Here is a 27,142-nt window from a genome sequence, read left to right as displayed (position 1 = left end):
TTCAGGAATAGGTACAGGTACCATAAATACATATGGGAGCTTCATCACTAACTTGCAGACAGATGAGCTTCACATACGACTTAAGTTTCATCTCGTTGATGATAACTTCCCAACTCCTACAGATGGAATCTTGGGAAGGGACTTCTTTGCAGCCTATAAATGCTGTACTGATTATAACTCGTGGATACTAACCATAAGTTTCGAAAATAATTATATTTCGCTACCTATTCACGATAAATCACTGACTCAACAGATTATACCTCCAAGATGCGAGATAATCAAAAAACTAGAATTACCCAACATAAATTAAGATATGGTAACAATAGCAAAAGAAATAAAACTAGGGCTAATGTATGCAAACAGCATAATTAATAATGAAAACAAATTCGTTAAATTTATAAATACAACAACAAAAAATATGTTCATCCCGACAAATTTCCTGCCGACCATGGTACCATTACAAAATTTTTACGTTCGAAATCAGCACATTCAGCAAACATCATCAACAAACAAAAGGAACAAACAACTATTACAAGAACTGCAACTAACCCATATCGACCCGAAAATTAAAACGGAACTCGAACATCTTTGTATACAGTATAACGACATATTTGCAATACAAGATGACTATTTAACTACCAACAATTTTTATAAACAAGAGACCTTATTAAACGATAAGTCACCCGTCTATATCAAAAATTACAGAACACCAGAAACCCAAAAGCTCGAAATTGATCAACAAGTCAGAAAAATGTTAGATCAAAACATTATTCAAAATTCCACCTCACCATACAACTCGCCCATTTTATTAGTCCCGAAGAAAAATAACACTGGAGACAATAAATGGAGACTGGTCGTCGATTTTCGACAGCTTAATAAGCGAATCGTACCAGATAAATTTCCATTACCCAGGATTGATGAAATACTGGACCAATTAGGCAGAGCAAGGTATTTCTCCACACTCGACCTTATGTCCGGATTCCACCAAATCCAATTACAAGACCATTGTGAAAAATTCACAGCATTTACAGCAGGAAACGGACATTATGAATTCACTAGACTTCCATTCGGGCTAAATATAAGCCCCAACAGTTTCCAGCGCATGATGACGCTGGCACTGAGTGGCTTACCCCCGAATGTGCCTTCTTATACGTGGATGACATAATAGTTATCGGATGTTCAGCAAAACACCAGCTTACAAACTTATCAAAAGTTTTCGAACGTATGAGAAACTGTAATTTAAAATTGAACCCAGCCAAATGTTGTTTTTTTAAAACAGAAGTAACATTTCTGGGACACCACGTATCCCAAGAAGGAGTACAACCCGATAAAGCAGAGTACTCAATAATTAAAAATTATCCAATACCGAAAAATTCCGATGAAGTACGCAGATTTGTTGCATTTTGCAACTACTATAGGCGCTTCATCCCCAATTTTTCGGAAATTTCACACCCATTAAACCACCTAACGAAAAAAGACATCAAATTCAACTGGAACGAAAAATGTCATGAAGCATTTCTCACTCTAAAACAACAACTAATGTCACCTAGAATTTTGAAATTCCCAAACTTCAAAAAGGACTTCATTATCACAACCGACGCCTCAAAAGTGGCGTGCGGAGCCGTCTTAGCTCAGGAGTACGATAATACAGAACTGCCTCTGTCGTTCGCTAGTAGAACATTCAGAAAAGGCGAAAGTAATAAATCAACTATAGAGCGAAAACTTGCCGCAATCCACTGGGCAATCAAATTTTTCCGACCATACGTATATGGAAGAAAATTCATCATTAAAACCGACCATCGACCACTTGTTTATTTATTCACTATGAAAGACCCATCATCCAAACTAACGCAAATGCGACTAGATTTGGAGGAGTACGATTTCACAGTGCAATATATAAAGGGTAAAAGTAACGTAGTATCAGACGCTCTCTCTAGAGTAAACCTCGATATACACGAACTTAAAAACATATATGCTATTACTAGGTCAATGACCAAAAATAACAATAAAGAATCAACTGTTCAGCCAGCTCCACAGGAATCTGATCAACTCCGAGTGGCTGATGCTACCAACGGCTTAGAAACATTTGATTCACCTAAATTAGGCTTCTTATATAACCAAAATACAAATAAGATAGATTTGCATTTATTTAATAAAAACTATAAAAAGAGCTTTGCATTAGTGCGAAATCTCGAATTGAATAATAAAACATTATTGAAACCCATGCTGCAGAAAGCATTCGAGGTTATCGATAAAGGGATCCCTTACACAAGAATGACTACAAATTATTCAAAAATAAAGAAAATGGCCAAGCAATTCGCAATTGCAAATAATGATTTAATTTTCAATTACATTGACACCAACTTACTTAAGGAAATAGGTAACAAAATTCTCAGGAATGTTACCGTAATAATATTTGAAAAACCTAAATTTGTGAAAAACGATATTGACATTGGAAACATCCTTTATCAATATCATAATACACCCGTCGGAGGACATATAGGAATTAACCGACTTTATAAAAAACTGAGACCAATCTATTTTTGGCACAATATGAAGGAAATTATTACTAATTACGTAAAAAATTGTACCCAATGCAAACTAAATAAGCACTTTACCAAGTTACAAGCTCCAGCAGTAGTCACGACTACACCCGTGAAACCTTTCGAAGTCGTATCGATTGATACTGTCGGACCATTTCCGCTATCAGAGAATGGAAACCGTTATGCAGTATCAATGCAATGCGATTTTACCAAATTTATTATTCTAGTACCGATACCAGATAAAACAGCACTAACTATGGCTAGAGCGGTAGTCGAAAAATGCATTCTAACATTTGGACAAATCGCAAAAATTAAAACAGATCAAGGAACAGAGTTCAAGGCTGTCTTTGATGAAGTGTGCAGAACACTACAAATAACACATTCATGTTCAGCTGCCTATCACCCCCAAACAATAGGCGCACTGGAAAGAAATCATAGGTGCTTGAATGAGTACCTGCGAATTTTCTGTAATGAACGAACTAATGATTGGGACAATTGGATGCCATATTATAGCTTCTGTTATAATACGACCCCAAATCTCGAGCACAACTACACCCCGTTCGAATTGTTGTTTGCTCGTAAATCTAACATTTTCGAATTTATGCCATCAGAAATTAATCCATTTTATAATCACGAATCCTACAACTCGGAAATGAAGTACAGACTTCAAGTTGCGCATACACAAGTTTTAGACACTATCCAAAAAACAAAGGGAAGAAGAACCCTAGAACTCAATAAAAAGATAAAAACAGATTCAGAAAACATCAATATCGGAGACATTGTATACCTAGCATTAGAAAACAGAACAAAACTCGACCAAGTGAACGACGGTCCCTACAAAGTGGTAAATACAAACGTTTCGAATGCTACCATAGTTAACGACAAAAACAAGCGTTTAGAAGTTCACAAAAGCAGACTGATAAAATTCAGAAACTAAACCTTCCCATCAGGGGGTAGAAGTTATATAATTTCAAAGTACACAAAAGAACAAAAATTATTAATACAATTATTATAACATTAGATCTTATTAAGCTTAGAAGCGTGCTGACAAGGAATAACTTATTCAATAGCGTCATTCTTTCCAAACGGGGAAGGTGTAGCATACCTACATTATTCCATCGAGCTCGAGTAATATGATATAACACACGCGGCACTATGACATCGTGGGAACGATCATTTCTACCGTTCCCACTGCATATGTGTTCGATTAAAAATGTACCTTAGTCAGCATGCTTCAAGCCATGCTTCAAGCCATGCTTCAAGCCAGGCTAAAATTTACCCTGAATAAAGACATTGTTACCTCAACCACCGAGTGTTCTAGACGGAATTATTATCACTTCCCTACCGGTCAAATAAGATATTACAACTGTTACCAAGTGCAACATTACTGACCAAATCCCTCTATCCTCTCATTAATAGAAAATCCACCCTTTTCCTCACCAACAAGCTTGCCGTTCACAAGCAAATAATTTTACCGGTCATAGAGTACGCTTTGCCTGTCTGGGAGGGCTGCGCTAAAACCCACCATCTTAAACTCCAGATTGTTCAGAATAAAATATTACGTATGATCCTAAACACCCCTCCGAGGACACGAAACTCTGAGATCCATAGCCTGGCTGGTCTTCAGGTGCTGGAGGAACGGAGAACAACATCGTTGACTAGGTTCAGAGAGTCCTGCGCCAGGTCACCTCACCAGATCATTCGTGAGCTGGTACCTTAGTTTTAAGTTAATTTTAAGTTAGTTATTCGTAGTTAAGTAGGCTATAAAAATTTATTTTTCAATTAAAAACAAGTCCTATAAAGGAAGAACTATAAAATTCTACACAATTAATGTAAATCTATAGAAATAAGTAACCAGCAAACCTTCCATCAACCAGCCAAACCGCTGTTGGCAGCCGTCAGCCAATACCCGCATCAATTTCCGATCCGGACAAAGACGGCAACATCACTGCAAAGTGAGCAGCCTTCGCTGCGTGCAAGCGAATAACCATCACGCAAAAGGCGCCTCGGGCGTTCTTTGCAGGAGATTCGCCAAAGAGCAGCTCGCGGCTGCATTCATCCAGGAGCCGTGAATCAACGAATCCAAAGTTCTCGGACTTAACGCTCCTAACGGTAGGTTAATCTACTGCGACACGCAGTCTAAACTTAGGACTGCAATTCTGCTAAATAGAGACCTAAAATTTTTACCTATTACAGAATTCATCCAACGCGATGTCGTTGCCGTCACGGTTGAAGTACCGACCACCAGAGGAAAGCAGGAGATGGTTGTCGCGTCGGCCTACTTCCCAGGCGACCAAGGTGATATACCGCCACCCGAAGTTGCTGCGCTCGTGCGGTACTGCAGGCCATCAACAAGCCGTTTCTGATCGGCTGCGATGCCAACGCCCACCACACGACCTGGGGCAGCTCGGATATCAACACAAACTGCAGTACAACGGCGCAGGAACTAATCAATGAGTTAAAAGCGCTCAAAGAATCGAATTCACTCCAGCCAAAAACAGACAATCATTCCAGTCTGGCTGAAGAACTTCGCCTTTCATTGCCACTTCCAGAATCGGACTCAGAAGAACACCGTACTCCAAATTTCACATCAGGCTGGCGCCTAATTGGCAATAAAAAGTATGGAAACGCGACTGGACTGAATATGACGCCAGACAGCGTAAAAGACGCATGCAGGAAAAGCAAGCAGAAAAGGCCGCTCGTAAACGTATGCAGCAACGCAAACGTCAGCAGGAAAACTCAAACCCTATCAGCACAAGTAACAACACCTATAAACACGGAATAAACCATTTCGCCTGCAACTCAAAGAAAACTCAAATTGCTGAAATGCCAAAACAACCACTACCCTCGGACAAAGACCTCCTGGCAGCTGCACGCGTTCAATTTGCTGGGCCGCCGAATTCAGACATAACATCAAAATTTATAAATTTCCAAAAAGGCGAAACTATCAACCCATATCGGACAGAAAAAAATGCAACTAACAATGGAAATTCTGCACCGGCTCCTGCCAGCAACGCCAGCATACAATTAGCACCGCAAGACAGCCAATTTGAACTTGACCCGATGCGTCCACCAATCGTCCGACTTACGCAGCAATCATCGAATGGCGACGAGCGCTTTTTGAAGGCTAGACTCCGCGACCCAAAAGTAATGCATATTACACGCCTATAACTCGCATACATGAAGGACCAACCATCATCTGTATGCGTAGAAGGAATGACACCAACCAGTATAAGAATGCTTCTCGCATCCGAAGGACTGCCGACATCTCCAGAACAACTCCAACGCGTCTTTATTAAAGTCCATCAGGAATATGGACTCACGCCAGCAGAAGCAGTAGCCGACCTTCAATCATATCGTCATTTTTTATGAAATGAACGCACGCATCGTCTTCAACAACTTCGCGAAAGTGTAAATGAATTTAGTACAAATTTTCGCAAGTAAGGACGCCCTCTTCTGAGGCAGAACCATTATATTTTAACATAAGTAATAACTTGACTAACACTTCTTCGCTTCCTCGACAGAATGCGACTGAAATTCTTATCTATTGTCAGAATTTCAATCGCATGCAAAGCCCAAGCAAAATGAAAGAAATTCAACAAAATTTTAAAATAATTTTAGGAACTGAAAGTAGCTGGGACGAAAGCGTAAGAAGCGAAGAAGTATTTGGAAACAATTATAATGTATTCCGGCACGATCGGAATTTGTCTACCAGTCAAAAAAAGTCAGGCGGTGGAGTCCTCATTGCCATTAATGTAGACTTTACTTCTGAAAAAATAATATCCGACAAATATAAAGAATTTGAACACGTATGGGCCAAAGCATTTATTGCTGGCGAAGAACATATCTTCTGTTCCGTGTACTTTCCACCGGAACATGCTCATAAACATTCGTATGAATTATTTTTCACAACTCTAGAATCTATTATGTCTAACATGAAACCAGAAGTAAAACTGCATGTCTATGGCGACTTCAACCAACGTAATGCAGACTTTATTGTAGACATTGAAAATGAATCTATCTTACTCCCAGTCGTAGGCGAAAACGAAACAATGCAGTATCTTTTTGGCAAATCCTCAGAACTCGGTCTATATCAAATCAATCATGTCAAAAACAAACAAAATGCATATTTAGACCTATTATTCACAAACTGCACTGAAGACTTCTGTGTAGATGCATCATTGACTCCCATCTGGAATAATGAAGCATTTCACACAGCAATTGAATATTCAATAGTAATGAATAACACTTCTACCCTAGCGACTGCGAGTACGAGGATGTACCGGAATACCACAAAACTGACTTCAAACAAGTCAAACGTAGACTTCGCATAATAAATTGGCGTAGTATAATTTGTAAAGAAGGAAATGTCAACGAAGAAGTAACAAAATTTTATGAAATAATTAATCAAATTATATCAGAAAATGTACCTCTAAAAAAAAAGAAGACGAACGAACACCAACAAATATCCAGTGTGGTTTAATCCACAATTGAAGAACCTAAAAAATAGAAAACAAAAAGCACATAAAATATACAAAAAAGACAACAATAGCGAAAATCTTCAAAATCACCAAGAAATTTGCTTGACGCAGCCATTAAAATTACACATGATGAACATAATCGTAAAATCGAACATCAAATCAAGTCTTGCCCTAAGAACTTCTTTAATTACGTAAAAACCAAACTAAAAAGTAACAACTTTCCATCACGAATGCATCTTGACAGTAATGTAGGACAAACTAGTAATGAAATATGTAGTCTTTTTGCCACTTTTTTTCAAGAAATTTACACCACATATGAAGAAACAGATCGCGACCGCGAATACTTCTCGTATTTTCCTGAATGTTCGAATTCTTTATCTGTCAATCAAATATCTGAATTCGAAATTCAAAACGAACTTAAAAACGCTACGAAAGGTCCTGGACGCTACGAAAGGTCCTGGACCTGAGAGAATAGCTCCAATTTTTCTCAAAAACTTGGCAGAAGAACTATCTACACCCTTACAACACCTTTTTAACATGTCCCTGAAGAATGGAATTTTCTCAGAACTCTGGAAAACTTCATATTTAGTGCCAATTTTCAAATCTGGCGCTAAATCTGACATTCGTAATTATCGTGGAATTGCCATTATTTCATGCATTCCAAAATTATTTGAATCAATAATTAATGAAAAAATCTTCCAACAAGTAAAACACCAAATTACAACTCAACAGCACGGCTTTTACAAAGGCCGATCAACTACCACAAATCTTTTGGAATTCATAACTTTCACTCTGACTGTAATGGACAACGGTAACCACGTAGAAGCTCTTTATACGGACTTTAGCAAGGCATTTGACAGAATCGACATACCATTATTGCTCTTCAAGCTCGAAAAATACGGAACTGAAACAAAATTTTTGGAATGGCTGCAGTCATACTTAACACAACGAACACAAATAGTCCGCTTTCAAAATTCCTTTTCAAACCCAATAGAAGTAACTTCTGGGGTTCCTCAAGGTTCCCACCTGGGCCCTCTTCTTTTTATATTTTACGTAAATGACATTTCCTTTCTTCTTAAGTCGATACATGTGCTTGTATATGCTGATGACATGAAGCTCTTTATAGAAATAACCAATGCAGAAGACTTCGAAATATTCCAGAATGAAATTAATGTATTCTACACTTGGTGCAACGAAAGCCTATTACAACTCAACATTGAAAAATGTAATTCAATAGCCTTTAGCAGGAAAACAGTAACACCACCTACAAACATTTTCTTAGGAAACCAACCAGTAGAAAAATGCAAAATCGTAAGGGACCTAGGCGTAATCTTAGACTCCAAACTTACATTCATAGAACATTATAATACAATTATCAACAAAGCAAATAGTATGCTGGGCTTTATAAAACACTTCGGCCACAATTATCAAGACCCATATACAATCAAACTATTATATATTACATACGTCCGACCAATTCTGGAATACTGTAGCATTGTATGGAATCCCTATATTGCCACACATGAAGAACGCATTGAATCTGTCCAAAATCAATTTCTTTTGTACGCGCTTCGTAAGCTAAATTGGACATCATTTCCCTTACCATCATATGAAGCACGCTGCATGCTTATAGACATACAAGCACTTAAAGAACGCCGCGATCTTTCAATGCTTTATTTTATCAATGACATTATTTCTCAACGCGTGCAATCTACTCAATTATTATCATTACTAAATTTTTATGCACCCAGTCGTCAATTTAGAAATCGTAAAATATTTTCGGAAAATTCTCACAGAACAAACTACTCAAAAAATGGCCCAATAAATCGCATGATGCGTCACTATAATCAGCACTGCGAAAATATCGACATCACCATGGGCAGAAATCAAATTAAAAAACAACTAACTACTGGAAATAATGTATATAATATAAGAAAACATTGTATTATTATAACTGTAGTCTACATTTGCTTGACGAAATAAATAAATAAATTACTAGGGGTGAGTACCTACTTGAATACCTTTTTTTTTCCGTGTTGGGTATTTTCGTCACTGCGACCAATATTTTGATATTTTGTGACATATTCCCCCTTTTTAATTTTGCTTAGTCAGGATAACGTATCACTATTGGAAGTGGTCGTTATAGTCTGGCCAATAGCATTAGTCCAGTCCGGTATTATACTTCGTATGAAGCGCACAACCGTACTGGGATTTGTTCTCCAGATTTCAGAGGGTTCCAGAAGACCTCTCTCGAAGAACTTATATCTTTTGATAAAAATTGCCGGACATCGGCATAACAGATGTTCCGAGTCTTCTTTTTCCATGCCACATACTCGACATGTATCATCTTGAAGTTTTTTCATAACCTTCAAATGATAACGGCTCGGACAATGCCCTGTTATTAAACCAGTATACGTGCTTAGATCTTTTTTTGAAAGATCCATTATTTTACGAGTCATAGAAACGTTCGGAGTGATGAACCGTTTCGACTGCCTACCGATGAAGGTGTTTGTCCAGTTGGATTCCACTTTCAGAGTTTCCCATGCTTTTAGTTCCATTCTAAGGGAACAAGCGGATAGACCACAGAAGGGTTCTGGTCCTATGAACTGATGAGACGATCCAAGTCTTGCCAATTCATCGGCTCTTTCGTTCCCATCTATTCCACAGTGACCAGGAACCCAGTATAAGTCTACTTGATTATTACAACCCAGTGTTTGGAGTGATTGAACACACTCCCAAACTAGTTTTGATGTGCATGTCGCAGACTTCAAAGCCTTCAACGCTGCTTGACTGTCGGACATCATGCAAATGTTTGAGTGTCTGTATTTCCTGCGTAGGCATATTTCAGAACATTCTAGTATTGCTTGGACTTCAGCTTGGAAGACAGTTGGCCATTGGCCCATTGGAACTGACAGGTCTATTCCTGGGCCAGTTACTCCTGCTCCCACTCGATTGCTCATTTTTGAACCATCTGTGTAGAAAATGATTGATCCTGGGCGGAGATCAGGACCACCGCGTTCCCAAACATCACGCTCAGGTTCAAACATTCGAAATCGTCTTTCAAAATTGTATCTTTTCTCCATCCGGTCTTCATTGTTTATCACTAGGGGATTGATACGAATAGTTTTTAGAATACCTAGATGACCCGTTAAATCACCCTCAAAGAGCCTTAATGATCTTTTGATCCGTAAGGCACTCTTTTTGGCTTCTAATTGTATGAATTGATGCAGTGGAAGCATAAACAGTAGAGCTTCCAATGCCTTGGTGGGTGTGCTTCTCATTGCACCCATTATTGAGAGAGCGGCTAGCCGTTGAAGTTTTTCCAACTTATCTTGAGCACCTTTCTCCCTTGTTTTTGTCCACCAGACTAGTGAAGCATAGGTAATTCTGGGTCTCACTATAGCCGAATATATCCAATGGATCATTTTCGGTTTGAGTCCCCATTGTTTACCAAAAGTTTTATTACATATCCATAGAGTATTTGTAGCTTTTTTTATTGCCTGCTCTAGATGTGTAAGCAGTTAAGTTTTTTGTCAAGAGTTACTCCAAGGTATTTGACGTTATTTGAGAGTTTAAGAAGCTCACCTTTTAGCATAATATCATTAAGCCTAGTCTTTTTTCTACGTGTAAATGGGACGATAGTGGTTTTTGAAGGATTTACATTTAAGCCTTCCCTATCGCACCACGAGGAAATAATGTTTAAGGCAGTTTGCATTCGGTCTATGATGATATCATCATACTTGCCACGAACAATAATAACAATATCATCAGCAAATCCAACTACTTCAAAGCCTTCTTCCATCAATTTTTTTAGAAGATCATCAACTATTAATGACCACAGCAGAGGAGATATCACCCCTACTTGTGGGCACCCTTTTATAGCTGTTACACTTTTGAATACCTTACTTCTGACGATGTCAATGTATGTAATGTAGAGAATAACCCCACCTTTATCAACGCTATCAGACAGAAGGTCCTTGATCTCACTCTGTGTAGCGCCTCTATTTCTGAAAGGATTAAAAATTGGCATGTCTCCGATGAACCTAGTTTGTCGGACCACAGACACATAGTTTTTAATATATAGAGGCTAACCCTCTGAAAAGAGATGCTCAGAAATCCTAAGAATACTGATTGGGAATCCTTTAAGGAACACCTGATCGATTCACGAACCTTCAGTTACAGCAACATTCGAAATTCAGTTGACCTGAATTCGGCAGCAAATGATCTACAAAACAGAATAATGGGTGCTTTTAATGCAAACTGTCCACTAACACAGCGGTCAGTATGCCATGACGTACCCTGGTGGAATGATCAACTCAGTGACCTTCGTCGGGAAACTAGGCGGTTGTTCAACAGGGCAAAAGTCACATCTAACTGGGATGACTACAGAGCGTCCCTCATTAAGTACAACGCCGAGCTACGCAAGGCTAAACGGAAATCCAGAGTTAGTTTCTGTGAAAGAATCCAAACTCCGCCGGAAGCTACGCGGCTCCAAAAGCCGATGTCCAGAGACCATACTAACGGTTTAGGACAAGTAAGGAGAGAGGATGGATGCCTCACTGTCACTACCAAGGAAACGTTGGAGGTTCTCATGAACACCCACTTTCCCGGATCGACAGAGACTGAAGAACAGAATAGTGGTGGGCCGCGGCGGGACAACTCGAGACATATGGCGTCTCGGAAGTCCATCCTGCTGGCTCGCCGACTGTTCACAGAGGCTTCAATAGATTGGGCTCTAAGCTTACTCGACCCTATGAAGTCTCCAGGTCCAGACGGCATACTACCCATCTTTCTACAAAAATCGGCCGCAGCTATCCTGTCCGAACTCATAAAACTCTTCAGAGCCAGCTTTATCCTGAGCCATATTCCGGATAACTGGCTGAAGGTTAAGGTAGTGTTTATCCCCAAAGTTGGAAGAAAGGATAAAACCCTACCTAAGACTTTCAGACCCATAAGTATGACTTCATCACTCTTCAAGTTGATGGAGAAAATAATACATAAATATATCCGTGATGAGTTTCTTAAAGACTCCCCGCTGAATAGGAACCAACATGCCTATCAAGGCGGCAAGTCAACAGAAACTGCTCTTCACAGCTTAGTGACGTTGATTGAAAAGTCCCTGAGTTATCAGGGGACGGCCCTATGTGACTTTCTTGATATTGAAGGGGCCTTCGATAATACGTCCTTTGCATCAATTGATACGGCTCTCTCTCATAAGGGAATCGATCACACTTCAAGGAGCTGGATACACGTAATGCTCTCTAGCAGAGTGATCACAGCAACCTTGGGAGATTCGTCTGTAACAATGTCAGTGATCAAGGGATGCCCGCAAGGAGGAGTCCTCTCGCCCTTGTTATGGTCACTAGTTGTCGACGCACTTCTCAATAAGCTTTCACAGCTTGGATACGAGGTCATTTGATACGCTGATGACATCGTTCTCATCGTCAAAGATAAAGATGACGCAACTCTGTCGAGCCGAATGCAAGCGGCTCTGGATGCCACCACGTTATGGTGTCTACAGGAGGGTCTAAACATAAACCCCTCAAAACAGTCCTAATTCCATTAAGTAGACGAAGGAAGATCTCCATCACTCCTCCAACACTGAATGGAGTCAGACTGGGCTTCAGCAATGAAGTCAAATACCTCGGAATTATTCTGGATAAGAAACTGAATTGGTCTGCACAACTGGATCATGCCGCTAAGAAAGCGATCTCGGCGATCTGGGCCTGCAGAACTCTGTTCGGTAAGACCTGGGGACTGAAACCAGACTTGGCACTCTGGTCTTACAAGACCATTGCCCGACCAAGAATCACCTATGCTGCCCTTGTGTGGTGGCCCAAGGTGAACGAAAAGACTGCGCAAGCCAAACTCAAAAAAGTTCAAAGACTTGCATGTCTCTCGGTTACCAGTGCTATGCGAACAACTCGAACTGCAGCCATGGAAGCAATGATTTGCCTACTGCCTCTACATCTTCATGTAAAAAAGGATACAGAGCTTGGCGCTCTAAGGGAGGATAACTATACTCGAAGGGGACCAAATCGGCCACCTTAGCATACTTAGGTAGTTCAAACTAACTCTGCTATTAACTGCAGTCTCCGACTGGATGGACGTTAGGACCAACATGGATATTCCGTATAGAGTGATGGAAACAAACCGCTCTATGTGGAATAATGGAGGGCCTAATCTTCCACCTGGCATCGTCAGTTTTTATATGGATGGCTCGAAAATGGGATCCCTAACGGGATCCGGTATATACGGACCCGGTATCAGGGAAACATTTTCCTGCTAAAAAGTTAATCTATCCGAACCCCGGAACCGCCAGAAAGTTACTTAGTCTAAATCGTAATGAACCACGGATAATCACGGGACTTCTTACCGGACACTGTTCCGCTTTTTATCATTTAAAGCAAATCGGTGTAGTGTTGAACGACACCTGTCGATTCTGCAAATCTGAACCAGAGAGTTCAGAGCATTTGCTTTGCTCTTGCGGAGCTCTTGCTTCCTCTAGGTACTACTTCATAAGAAGTTACCTTTTAACTCCATACCAAGTATGGAGCTCTAATCCCAAGCAGGTCATTAGTTTCATCAACTATGTTGTACCTAATTGGGGTACAGGTTTACAACAAAACAGTTCTACTCCATCAATGAGTACGAGCAATCCGTAACCAGTGCACAGCAATCGGGGCCAGCCACAAAAGACAATCAGAAAGACTGTCGTAGTGGCATTTCAGTACCCAGTGCCCTTCAAGCATACATTGGTAAAAAAAAGCAGCAAACCTCAAAACAAAGATGCAGAGCCTTAAAAGGCTAAACAATTGTTTTGTAAACCATATGTAACCATATAAAAAATTAAATAAATATGCTTTGAGTTGAAAAAAAGTCATACCAGCATCAGTTAACAAGTGGAAGGCCACTAGAACGGTTCTGAATAATTGGCAGCGGTTGGCAGTAACAACGCACAGTGGTCCAATATGGCAAAAAGTGAAACTTAATTCCATAGCGCCTTTTACCTTCATCCTAGCTTAATAAAGTTCGGAACAATTGTTTGTATGAATGACCCGCATAATCGCAAATTGTCAAAAAGTATGAAAAGTTTACTATGCTGAAAATAAAAAAAATTAACCTTATTGTGTTAAGAGATAGAAGAATAGTTTATTCAGCAAAGTTATAGAAGATTCAAAAATATGAAACTTTGCAGACCAAATGAAAACCCTATCTTTTTTGGTACAAAGTTTTAAAATATATAACATGGAACTTACTTAAAAGTTGGTTTTTTGTACTTAACTTTTGTTAGTAGCATTTTACACGAAAGTATTGTTCAAAGGAATTGTTAGGGCACACAAAACACACATTTTTGCCAAAGGCTTTATATCTCCAGGACTTTTCCTTACAAAGTTATATCATATTTTAGTTTATTTTTTTTATTCGATAATTTCAAAACCGTATAGGTTAAAAAAGGGGCAAGTGGGATCATTATGTCAATACTTTTTCTTGAAGTTAAGCTGAAGTACTATAAACTCCTTAAGGTTACATTTGTCCCAATCTACCCATATTAGAGTACGGCGAGCATATGTTACAGTAGATTTTCATATATCCAAAATAAAGGGTGATTTTTTTAAGAATTTGGTTTTTCTTTAAAAAAAAAACGCATAAAAATTACAAAACTGTATGAAAGCTTTATTTGAGCCGATAAATTGGTTTATGCCATTTACTTTTTAAAGATAATTTCATTCAAATGTTGGCCACGGCTACGTTTTAAATGGTCTATACCAAAAGTCCAATTTTGAGTCACAGAAACCGGAAGTTGCCATCTTACAAATCAAAATGTTGTCCGAAGTCGATTTGTGGCTCCAGTGCATCATTACGATTCCGGAAATACCCATAGTGGGTGGTATACTTTCCGCTGTTTTTCCGAAACCGGAAGTCGCCATTTTGGATTTCATAATGGCATTTGGAGACAATTTCTGGATTTTGAACGTCACACTGGTTGAAGAAACACTCATATTGGGTGGAATTTGGTCATTTTCAGCTGTTTTTCAGAAACCGGAAGTCGCCATCTTAGAATTCAAAATGGTATTTGTGGTCGATTTTAGCTTCTGTGTATCATTCTAGATATTATTATATTGGATCGAAATCGGCCATTTTTGGCTGTTTTCCTGAAACCGGAAGTTGCCATCTTACAATCCAAAATATTGTGCAGAAGAGGGAGGGATGTCAAACCATTATGCACATATATGTTACCTCTAAAAACATTCACCTTCCAAATTTGGTTCCATTTAGTTGGTTAGCTCTCGAGATGTGCAGAAATTTGTGTTGCATTTGTACGGAACCCCTCCCTTCCAGAGAAGACATATTTGCTACCCCTTAAAACATATACATGCCAAATTCGGTTTCCTTTGCTTGTTTTATTCTTGATTTGTGCAGAAATTTATGTTTCATTTGTATGGGACCCCTCCTTTCCAGAAGAGGGAGGGGTCTCAAACTATCATAGGAACTTTTATCGGGACCAAAAACCTCTACATACAAATTTTCACGTCGATCGGTTCGGTAGTTTTCGAGCCTATATGGATCAGACAGACAGACTGACAGACCGGACTGCATTTTTATATGTATAGATTACAACATCAATATTTTAGAACCTAAAGAGTGAATGTACATTTATTGGATTGAAGCGTTTATGTAAATTTATTTTTACAAACAAAAGTTTGAATGAGAAAGGCTGGGTCTGACCGCTAGGTGGATTAATTTAGGTTTTTTTTTAAATGCGTGAGGTTATATGCTGGGCTGGAGCTAACCTAGCATGAGTTTTATCGATTTAATGTCAAAAAATTTTTAAATTTAAATTGATTCGTTCTGGTCTCCAATTTCAGATAGTTTCGTTGATTTTGCTCAGATTTCACCCAAATCGCAAAATTAAATGATTGTCTTGGTAGTGCAGCTACGAACAAAACTTTGATTCGAATATGTATGAAATGACAGCGATTAAATAAAAGAGATCCATTCTTTTAGTATATATTATTATTTATAACGTTTCAACGTCTCAGCATTCAGAAATGCACTGTTAGATAAAATTGCAGCAAATACTAAAGTTGCAATTCCCTCTACTATTTGTTTTAATGGAATAAAAGAATACCGTAGTCCAACGTCATGCGGTCGTGTCTTGAATACCACCCTTCTACTTTTTTCTTTTTCAAACATCTCAAACAATACGTGCGAACATCTAAACTAATTCCTTAAACTATATCCCGCAAAATTTAATCTGTCAAGAATACATTCCTTCTCAGATGTATCGAACACCCTATCCGATTAATAGAGAATTCGCTTGCCTACCAACGGTGTTTTTTCCAATATCCTTTGTAAACGTCATTGGTCTTTCCCGACGCTTCGTTAGATTCGTTCGCTCCATTCTGCTTCGTCGAATTGCTGGTGTGGTGAGTAACTTTTTTTCGGGTGACCACATGTGGTAACTCAGTGAGATACAATAGCAGGAGAAGAAGTAAAGAATACAATACACCCAAACAATTCATTGAGCACTGTTATTCGCACTTGATGATGCGGTAGCCTGCAGCTATAGTACTAAGTCACTAGTGAGCAGCGACGATGATGAATCATGAATGATGGTGATAATCAGCAACTTTGATTTTTAAGTATCGACATCTAGCGGTGGAAAGAGCGCATTTAACACTCAAAATTTGTTTGTTTGTTTGTTGTCCAGTGGCGTAAGATTATTATTATCTTCTGAGAAAATTTGCTACTTTATTACATTTATACCATTCATACCTGCTCGTGGAGAAGAATTATTTCTGTCTCACTTACTTTCATACAAAACCAAAAAGCAAATAACTGTGCGACCTCTCGTCACTCTTTCGTCGAGGGAATTCTTTGATTTTTGGCAAGAGGAACGAGGCTCGATATAGAAGCGTGTAAAAGGAAGGCACTGATCAAAAAAAATTATAAGCATGCCACTTCTCAATAGCGGTATTGCTAATAATAGAAGTGAGGAATACAGCAGACACCCGGGCATATCTCACAATAGATCAACAATTCTGGTCGCAGTGAGGAAGTCCATACAGGAAAAATAAACGACAATCGTTTTTTACATTGTATCTAATGTCGCAAGCAGTGCTGTGTATAGCGCGTCTGATATGCATTACTCGCAATGTTAGGTATAATAACCAATACGAAAAAAAAATTATTGTCGTTAGACGAGAAATTCGGTTTCCAACTCCAACGAAAATATTTTAGTAACTGAACTAACTGGTTATAATGGTTTCAACAGTCGAGGGGTGGACGATCCAAGAAAATTTGTTATGCGATGTTCGAATGGTTGAGAGATTTTTAGTTTATTTTTTTCTATTCATGTTGGTTGTGAATTGTTGATGAATTACTGTTGCTTTAACTTGATTTTGATAGATTTAAGATCGCCTTTTTGTCTGATTATTGAAGCAAAAAAAGGATAGATTTTTGTTGCATGTTCAAACTATTGCAGCGAACTAGTCTAACGATGCACTGTAAAATCTATGTGGGATAGAGCAGCGAAAAACGAATGCGAAAGCGTGGGCTACACGGGAAACAAAATCTACTCAACCGGGGGCTACAAACTACCTGAAATGATGTAAACCTTATACAACTTACGTGTTGGGTAGTTTTGCAATGCGAACACTGAGTTGAGTCATTTAAACTTAATTGATTTAAAATCATGCTTGTACTCAATGATGGTGTTTTGACAAAAATTCAACATTGGGTAGTTTGAACCCAATATTGGATGGAAAATCAAACTGGTTGAAAAATTCATAACCCGCGCGATGAAATTGATTTCGCGGAAGTGGCAGAGATTTCTTTGATATTGGTGGTTTTGGTTTTGCGTTGGTGATTTTGAGTAGAGATGCACCGAATAATAGAGCTGGGAAAAAGTTATTTTTGAAAATTACCCAATATTCGGATTATAGAATAATGATTTAAACTAGACCCTGTCTAGGGTGATCCACTTTAATTCATGAGTAACTTGGTTTTTAATTTTTCTCATTTAATCATCATGTTCTGTTTAATATTCGGCCGTCCGTTCGGCCACATCTGTTCAACTAAAGAACCAAAAACGAGACAAAACTCTGTGTCATTTCAAGTATCGACATCTAGCGGTGGAGAGAACGCATTTTACACTCAAAATTTTATTCCATTCTGACCATTCATACCTGCTCGTGGTGAAGAATTATTTCTGTCTCGCTTGTTCTCATACAAAACCAAAAAGCGAAAAGACTGTGAGAACTTTCGTCCAGAAAATTCTTTGTTCTCTCCGGTACTGGTATAGCGAGAGTGCCTTTTCATGATAATCGTACAGTAGCACCCGCATACGTGCATCGTTTTTTATGATTTTTTTTAAAAGGAATTTCATTGTTGCCCGAGTTGAAAACAAAATATCTTGACTAACGACAATCGTTTTTTTACATAGTACCTAATGTCGCAAGCAGTGTTGTGTATAGCGTGTCTTATATACATTACTCGCAATGTTAGGTCTAATAAACGGTACGAGAAAAAAATATTGCCGTTAGTCGAGAAATTCGGATTCCAACTCCAACGAAAATATTTAAGTAATTCAACTTACTGGTTAAAATGGTTTCAATAGTCGCGGGGTGTACGATCCAAGAAAATTTGTTAAGCAATGTTTGAATGGTTAAGAGATTCTTAGTTGAATTTTTTTTATTCATGTTGATTGTGAATGGTTACTGAATTTCCGCTTAAAAATCTCTTGAATGCGGTCCTGTCAACTTGATTTTGATAGATTCAAGATCACCCGACGGGTTCGGGTCGGGTTCGGGTTTGAAAGTGTCGGGTACGGGTCGGGTTCGGGTTTGATGAAAAAAAAAAATTTCGGGTTCGGGTTCAGGTCGGGTTTGGGTATGAAAACCCGAAACCCGACTATAAAATCTATGAAATCTCGGGTTCGGGTCGGGTTTCACAGAAATGAAATTTTCGGGTTCGGGTCGGGTTCGGGTTTGAATTAATAAAAAAATTTTGGGTTCGGGTCGGGCTCGGGTTTCGACCGAAAAAAAAATTCGGGTTCGGGTCGGGTACGGGTTTGAAAAACATCAAACCCGACCATCTCTACCTACTAACTTATTCTCGTAATTCAGTTTTTGTCTTTGCCAATGGGTTGCACGCTTGCTTAAATCAACACCAGCGGCATTACTAACGGTTTTGTTTTTGATAATGAATGTACACGCTTCCTTATAGCGACACTAGCGGCATTTTTGCCCACTAAGCAAAATTTCAAAATAGCGAGGTAGCACGCCAGCGGCTTCAAGGTCCGCTGAAGAAGTGTCGACGGCGGGAAACCTTTTGGTTACCGTAGTGGGAAAGAGCGCCGGAAAGTAGTAAGCGCTTAGAGGTGGTAAAAAATAACCACAGTAGGTCGATAACTTGCGGAGCAGGGTGGTACTCCGAAGTCTTCAACAAAATGCGATGCAAAACCCAGCTCAAGGACTTGGGGCGGATGTGCGGAGCATCCGTCGATCTCGCAGTGGTTAGATGAAACTTAAGCTCCGAAAGGATGCTAGAAACGAGGGCGCTACCTACAAGATGGTAGCCAAGAAAGTCCTGGGGGAAGATGTGCTTAAAAAGAGATGATGAAATCACCAAGGGATGCACAAGCCCTCAAGGAGAAGTGCGAGGTGGAAGACGCCACTGAGACAATGCGCCTCCGTAAGGGACCAGCGGGGACCCAAGTGGCCATCTTTGGCCGATGTAAACCAATATCGTGAGAAAACCAAACTTAAGGTTGTCTGGTCAGTATATCCCATAAGTATCCCCCAGCAACCGGACGTTTGCATCAGGTTCTTCAAGGAAGAACATAAGTCGCGGGTTTGCAAGGAGTCCCAAGGTGCCCAAATCTTAACCCTTTCTTTACCATGGTTACTCCAGAGCACCTAAAGCTTGGATGCAAAAAGTCTTTCGGAATATTTACCAATGCTACTCAAAATGCATAAATCTGTTCTTGAAGAATCAGTATATCGCTCAAGAATATATTTATGCAATTTGAGTAGCATTGGTAAATATTTCGAAAGACTTCCAAACCTGTGGTGCTCTAGAGTAACCATGGTAGAGAGAGGGTTTTAAGGGTGAAAATAAACCAAAATATTTTGTGAAACCACAATGAATACAAAAAATGTTTGTGTTAAATATTTTTAAGCAACGCGATACTTTTCATTTATAACAATACTTATTACTAAAAAGATGCCTGGTTCATAGTGATAGCTCACCCTGGTTTATTTTACACTCACACAGCTTTGTATCAGTTTCTCTCTTCCAGATGTAGACCATAACACGAGGCGTTAAGCAACGGGTAGAGCTAACACTCCAACAACGGGTTGAAGGCCAACGGCTTTTAATGACCATGTATGGAGCCGCTTGAAAAATTTGCTAGTTGTTCTTGTTGTTTTTTCCTCAAGATTTCCCACTTTCAATCGTTCAAAACAATTTTGGGCAACTAAATTGTCTATCTAAAAAACTTATTTTGAAAAAAAATTAAGACAGCCTTGGTTGTTTTTAAAATGACTTCTTCCCGTTTCTGATTCCAAACTCATTTTTTTCGATATGTTTAAATGAAAGTTTAAACAATTCTCTAGAAGTCATCATTTGACAACTTTTCTCTGTTTCTTGTTATTATTCAGATATATCGATTTATTTAAAAAAAACTTCAGTCCTTTTCAAATGTGAGTACCTACAGATAAGTTTTCAAAAAAAAAAATTGCACACCCACAATGTTCCATTGAATTCTTAGAGGGTTCTGCCAACATCTGGTCAAGTTGACGCGAAATCCTTCAGCTTTTTTACCCGTAATTATATCGTATGCAAAATCGCACCTTCACAGCATATTTAATCGGTAAGTACTAGTATATAGTGATATATAGAACATGGCATTAAATATAGATGTATGGCATTAAATGAAAAAAAAATACCTTGAAAGAAGCTCGTTGGCACTAGAGATGATAGAAAACCCTGGTCGCTCGTCTCTTATCCTTCGGCATCCTGCTCTAATCTCTCTAATATCAGTGTAAATATTGGGTGACGAGAAAAACGTGCTCGCTACTTCATCTGAACCATCCTTTTTTAAAAGCCATGGTTGGCAGGTACTACTGCTAGCGGGCACGTGCTGGATAGAGAAGGTAGTCGAGTGTGATTTATTTAACGGTAGATCTTCGGACGATCCTGGAGAACATTTTGAATTATTTAGATTATTATGCGCTGTTGCTAAAGCAGTAATCTCGAAGTTAAGTGGTCTAATAATAGTGTCATCAGTGGACATCAAGGTATCGTCATCCTGTACATCATCCTGCTGTTTTATTTGCGGAAGGGATGGTTTCATAACTCGTGTTTTGTTTAGTTTTCTGAAGTCATTTTTCGATGTGAATGTTATCATGCCTTCGTTACCTGGCCAATCTGTAAGTTCATCGTCTCCTTCGTGATCCGATTCGTTGGTGTTTATTGCTTCAGAATCGCTCGAACTCAGAGAACTAGAACTGAGCAATTCGTTCATATTTGGACAACTCATTCGATCATCATATTGCAGTAACATTTGTTCTTGTCGACGACTTTGTTTAACTTTATTCGATTTCGTATTATGCTTATTACCGGCTTGTCGTATTAGGCAGCTGCTTGTTGATTCAAACCCGGTAGATTTCCTGTTATCAGTAGTTAAAACCGGATTAGCTTGAGAGTTTCCCTCAAGCTTAGATATATTTTGCACATGAGCTTCCACTGCAGGCAATTCACTAGTACAAGTAATATTGCAAATGGGAGGGTGAAGCATTTCTTGCTTATTGCTGGACTCCTCAATCGATCCATCTGGTGAATCAGTTTTTTTATTAAAAGGTGTAGAAAATTGAAAGCATAACTTCAAATTTCTTTCTTGAGACATTTTCTCAATTTTAGATATAATATTTTTGTTAAATGAAACTCCAGAAGTAAATGATGCAGCTCTATTGCGCCCTTTGCATTCAAGATATGATAGTGATTTTGGCGCAAATAAATCGCGCTGTCTAGGCACACTATTAGAATGTTGTTTGTATGATTCGTAGTCAACATAGCGATCTCGATGGCTCCGTTTCCTTTTTCCACAGAAAATTAAATTTGCCCTAAAATATAACTTCAATATATTATTATAAACAACAACACTGACCAATTCCAAGCAACAAAGGACATTTTTTCTTTAAGTGGAAGTGTGTAGGAGCCATTACGTGGTTTACATGGTTGATGCGTCAATAGTGAAAAAATATTCTCATGCTAACTTTGGTCATGCAAACATGAAGTTATGTTTTCACAGGTGACGTATTAGCTATTTCCGAGTCTTAAGTCATTGAAAACTCAATGTCGACCTTTTGTGGCTTCGACACAGTTCCTTTGCAATAGATGTTCTTATGGGCTAAAGATGAAAGGCTGAAACTTTTGTAACTTCAATCATAATCGTTGAAAACTTCGGACACATAATTTGCTAATCTTCATAAAGAGACAATAGGTTCGTTCGTTTTCTTAGGTCTACCGACTCGTAGATCAGAGCTATAGCGAGTAAAGGCAGCATACATCTCAGACAATCGAGTCGCAAGTGTTAAACGATTGAAATGAAATTTGTGAATTTTTAGCATTATGAATTTTCAGCTTTTGGTGGTTCTCAGCCTTATGTAACTTTTAGCCTTTTGTGTTTCAGCCGTTCATAGTAAACCCCTTTGTGCTGACATGATTCAAACTTTGGGATTATCTCCCGAGCCGAGTGTTTATTGAACATGAAAAATATTTGAAGGGTCGAGGCGATTTGTTTGATCGACAATGTTTCAGTTAAAATTGGTCGAATGAAAAAGCCGTCCTTTGTTGCTTAGAATGGCCCCACAGTTAAAACTATTTGGCTGAATATAATTTAATGGAAATAGAAGATTACCAAACACTTTTTTATAATTTTTTTGCAACACAGTTTTCGTTTCGATGCGACTTAGGTACTAACAAAAGTTAAGCTTACCGCAAATTTTCATGATTGAATGCCCGCTTTTTTAGGATAGCAGGAAAGATAGAGCTGTTTGCAACGGATGATGAGGATAGTGAAGCTTCATATCCTACTGCCATTCGTTTGAACTTTCGTTTTCGTCTTAAGTTTGGCCTAGGTATGTAAACAAATATCAGCATTCTATGTGTTATTAGGTACTGAGTATTACTTACCTCGCAGGACTAAAATTTTCATTGAACGAATCTGATTCAAAATTTCCTGTCAACGGAGTTTGTCTTGAGCGAAATGCAAATGCTAACGAATGCTTATCATCGGAGTCGCTCTGAAATATATTATTGGTTCCACTCAGCTGTGGTGAGTTCTGACTTGTATTAAATTCAGGCTGATCAGCTGGACTACTTGAACTGTCTTCCGTGGGTTGCGGGGCACATGCTGTGATGTTTGTTTTGAATAAAAAAGTATGTTAAGATTGATATCGTACTTTCACAAATTTGCGCCGGAATGACAGGATGATGAAAAAGTTAATGATTTATTTAGCAAAAGCATAAAAGACGAACTGTCGGGAATTTTGATTCGCACTAGTTCCTAACTCAGTTCCGCAGCCGGCAAGGGGGCCTTGAAACTCACCTAGGTTATAAAGACAAATTTGAAAAGCCTCAGAACTCGGAACTAAAAATAAAAAGAAATTTTGAACATGATGTCTGAGTTACTAACATAGTACCTACCTAAAGTAACTTGAGACCAATTGAGAGTATCCAAATTTAAAATCAGTACATATTGGTTAGATTCAAAATCAGGCTCAATTTTATTTTGGAAAAATTTCGATGCATTACCAACGGCGGTATAAATGAACTAATTTGTGTTATTTTTCTCTTACAAACCAAATTTTATTTATATGGACTAATGACTCGAAAACTTGAAAGTTTACTTACGAAGATTTCCAGTGGACCGTGTGCGCCTCCGCAATCCCCACCTATTTCTGTTGTCACCAAATCGTGAAGTCTCTTCAAGAGCTAGTGTCAAATCATGTGAAAACTGTTCCATATCAATTCTAAAAAAAATCAATGGAAGCTTTCAAAAACTTGGACTCTGCGTGAAACAATTGCGAAAAAATTAACCCGAATCAAATACACTGAAATATACTAAATTTAGAAGATAACTAGTTCCAACAAAATTTAACCCAAACATTAAGAATTTTTAAAAAGAAGCAAAAACACCACAATAAAATATTTGTACCAATTTAAGATACACAAACAATCGACTTACTGTGTAGTACTGTTTGAAAAAAGATAACTAGAAACATCGGGCAATTTTTCTAATCATTTTCTGTTTTTTATTTTTTTTCGTAAATTTACGCGAACCAAAAAATAAAGGGGGTCTCACAATATAAACAAACTATCATTGGGCGATATTGTGTTAGTATTAAATAATTTGATGCTCTCAAAACGACGTTTCGATTTTTTTCTGATCGATACTTAAATGCATGACCGACCCTATAACATCACGCTCATATTTTGTTACTCTAAAGTGAGTTATATATCACCCATTTTTGAAAAAGGTGGAGGTACACTCAAAATATTTTTCACATTATTGTTACGAGAAATTTCCTGTACTTCTTCATTTTCTGTCATTTTGCATGATTTTGACAAACATAACACCTACGTGAAAATCACATGCATACCATGTTTTATCACGTAGCATCTACGTCAATTCTGCAACGTCAAACAGAATGAAGTACCGCGTGAACTCTCCGTGCGAAAATACACAGAAACCAAAATGGCGAATCTGTTGTGTAATTCAGTCTCTAAACATAAAAAGGAATCTCTTGATAACTTGCCAATAAGTGAGCTTTAGAAAAACTATAAGAATCCGACATCGATAATGATGATGGTCCCACCTCATACCCCTACATTGGTTTGAGCTGGTCGATTTATCTAAGTAAGATATTATATAAGGCCCGAATACACACACGGCGTAATGATGCCTTTTCCATACAAATTAGAAGGCGTAATCTAGCCTTCCGTTGGGACGCCTTTCAACCAAAACCTTCTAGCAAAAAAGGTGGTCGTTCGTCGCTTTCTACTGCGCACTCGACTGCCTTTCGTGTAGACGCATTGTGCCTTCCACACGGTCTCGTATCGCCTTCTTTTGGCGAAGGCGCTGGCAACGCCGTGTTGTATCATTTTCCGCTTGCTGGTGATTCGAGAGGTGTGCTGCCTTATTTTTTCTTCCAACAAACATAAACAAACATGAATTGGGTGGCATGACAACAAGAAGGTTAGCTCACGGCGGGGGTTCGAGACGGCGTAATTGCGCCTTCCGTGTAGATGAGCGAAAGGTGGCAGATGCTAGAAGGCACATTAGAAGGTTTCAAGAAGGTACTGACAATTTTCGTCAGGAAGCCGTTGCCACGCCGAGTGTGTATTCGGGCCTATAGAGTCATACAATGTAACCAGTTGACAAATAAATAACGGACTGGTTATTAATACAGACATAGTAACCCTTCAATAGAATACCAATAATTTGAAAATAAATTAAAAAAAAAACGATTTCCAATAACATTGATCCAAGGCTCATCCATCCGTTTCCAACCCAAAAATTATCTGGACTTGGTTAGGAATTGAGCCTAACATTTAGGAGCGTTAACTAATCAGAATTGGTTCTGGATAACGATCCAGAACTATGAGAGAGATCCTATGTTTCTGTAATTCTCGATAACGAGCACATTTACGTGATTGTCATTTAAGCTCATCATGAACTGGTGATTATTCTGTGAATCTTATTCGGTAGACATATGCATTTCATGTGAGTTTCACGTAGAATTTAACAACCGGTAAAGTAAAAAGCATTTAATTGTCTGATAGGTTCTACGTTTTATACAACGTATAATATTCAATTGTGGTTTTCCAAATTCTTGAGAGACTAGGAATAGTTTTCAGAAATTATCCAAATATGTTGCGTATTCGTAAATGAATTGAACGACATATAAAAAGAAAAAATGATATTGCGACATTCACTGGCGATAATCACTGTTAGCTGCATCTGTTTATGTTCAGGAAATTCCTTGCAATTTGAACTGAATCTGTGTGAAATCTCGATGCCGGATTCTTATGATTTTTTCTAAAGCTCACTTATTGGGAAGTCATCGAGGAAATCCTTTCAAGTTCAAAGACAACATCAGACAACAGCTTCGCCATTTTGGTTTCTGTGTATTTCAGAGATGCCAGATGTTTTTGAAAAATGTCTGCAACTGCTCGAATAACCAGAAAAATGTGCTCGAAATCTGAAAAAAATCTATCCGTGATCCGAAAGAATTTCGCTCGCGCAGGCAAAAGTCTGTAAAAATCTGCACACATTTAAAGAAAATCTGCGCAAATATAAGAAGATTCTGACAAAAATCTGCAGAAACGTGGAAAAACTGCAAATATCTGCAAATCAATAAATATCTGCACACGGACTCCAAAAATCTGCGTTCTGCAGACAAATCTGCACATTTGGTATCACTGGTGTATTTTCACACGGAGAGTTCACGCGATACTTTATTCTGTTTCACGTTGCCAAGTTGACGTAGATGCTACGTGATAAAACATAGTATGCACACATACATAAGACATACGTAACACTCAGGAAGAAATTTTGCAAAAAAGTTGGTACAAAATGAACTACTCGAATGGTACCACACTCTGAATAAAATCACTGTTTGAGTTGTTTTCGAAAGCAGTATACCTACGCAGCCCTGCATTTGTCTCGTTCTTGCTCGAAAAATGCTTCATTGATTTTGTAAATAACTTCTTGACAATTCCTTTTGGGATTTTCTTTAGGGCTCGATAAAGCCGAGAAAAAGAAAATTCATTTTGTTCATTATTTGTCGAGCAGTTGGACAGGACGAGGTACGGAGTACTATGGGGCAATGTGTACCAGAAAAAAACGCCAGTGTTACGTATGTCTTATGTATGTGTCCTATCTGTTTTGATCGATCGCTTTCTTCAATCACAGCAACTTATTAAACACTTTTTATGGCAAGTTATTTGCACAAGTTGATAGCGGAGGGGCCATTCTAGCTTTCTGAACAAAAACCACGCTTCGGAGAGTTACTAAAGCTAAACTATTACCAAAATGAAAAGACG

At 38.5% G+C, this 27,142-nt stretch overlaps 1 protein-coding gene across 3 annotated transcripts in view; it reads right to left on the bottom strand.

The window, feature by feature from the left end:
* LOC129727299 (uncharacterized) overlaps positions 1-24,491 on the bottom strand; it is a 51,521-nt gene extending 27,030 nt beyond the window's left edge. Inside the window, exons 1-7 of one of the 3 annotated variants that reach the window (XM_055685002.1) lie at positions 24,282-24,491; positions 23,948-24,066; positions 23,643-23,684; positions 23,228-23,447; positions 23,031-23,168; positions 20,980-22,155; positions 20,730-20,910 (exon numbers count right to left, since the gene is read on the bottom strand). In XM_055685002.1, the coding sequence (XP_055540977.1) occupies positions 20,886-20,910; positions 20,980-22,155; positions 23,031-23,168; positions 23,228-23,447; positions 23,643-23,684; positions 23,948-24,059 (1,713 nt within the window). In that variant the 5' untranslated portion in view covers positions 24,060-24,066; positions 24,282-24,491 and the 3' untranslated portion in view covers positions 20,730-20,885. Of the gene's footprint in view, positions 1-20,729; positions 20,911-20,979; positions 22,156-23,030; positions 23,169-23,227; positions 23,448-23,642; positions 23,685-23,947; positions 24,067-24,281 lie in introns of those variants that run through there. The other 2 variants (XM_055685000.1, XM_055685001.1) reach the window with 2 other exon arrangements.
* Positions 24,492-27,142: the final 2,651 nt, after the last annotated feature.

Source organism: Wyeomyia smithii, chromosome 3 (genome assembly GCF_029784165.1).
Source record: "Wyeomyia smithii strain HCP4-BCI-WySm-NY-G18 chromosome 3, ASM2978416v1, whole genome shotgun sequence".
In the NCBI taxonomy this organism is placed as follows: domain Eukaryota; kingdom Metazoa; phylum Arthropoda; class Insecta; order Diptera; family Culicidae; genus Wyeomyia; species Wyeomyia smithii.
The sequence above is the reverse complement of the archived record's forward strand: the minus strand, read 5'-3'. Positions and strand labels throughout refer to the sequence as shown.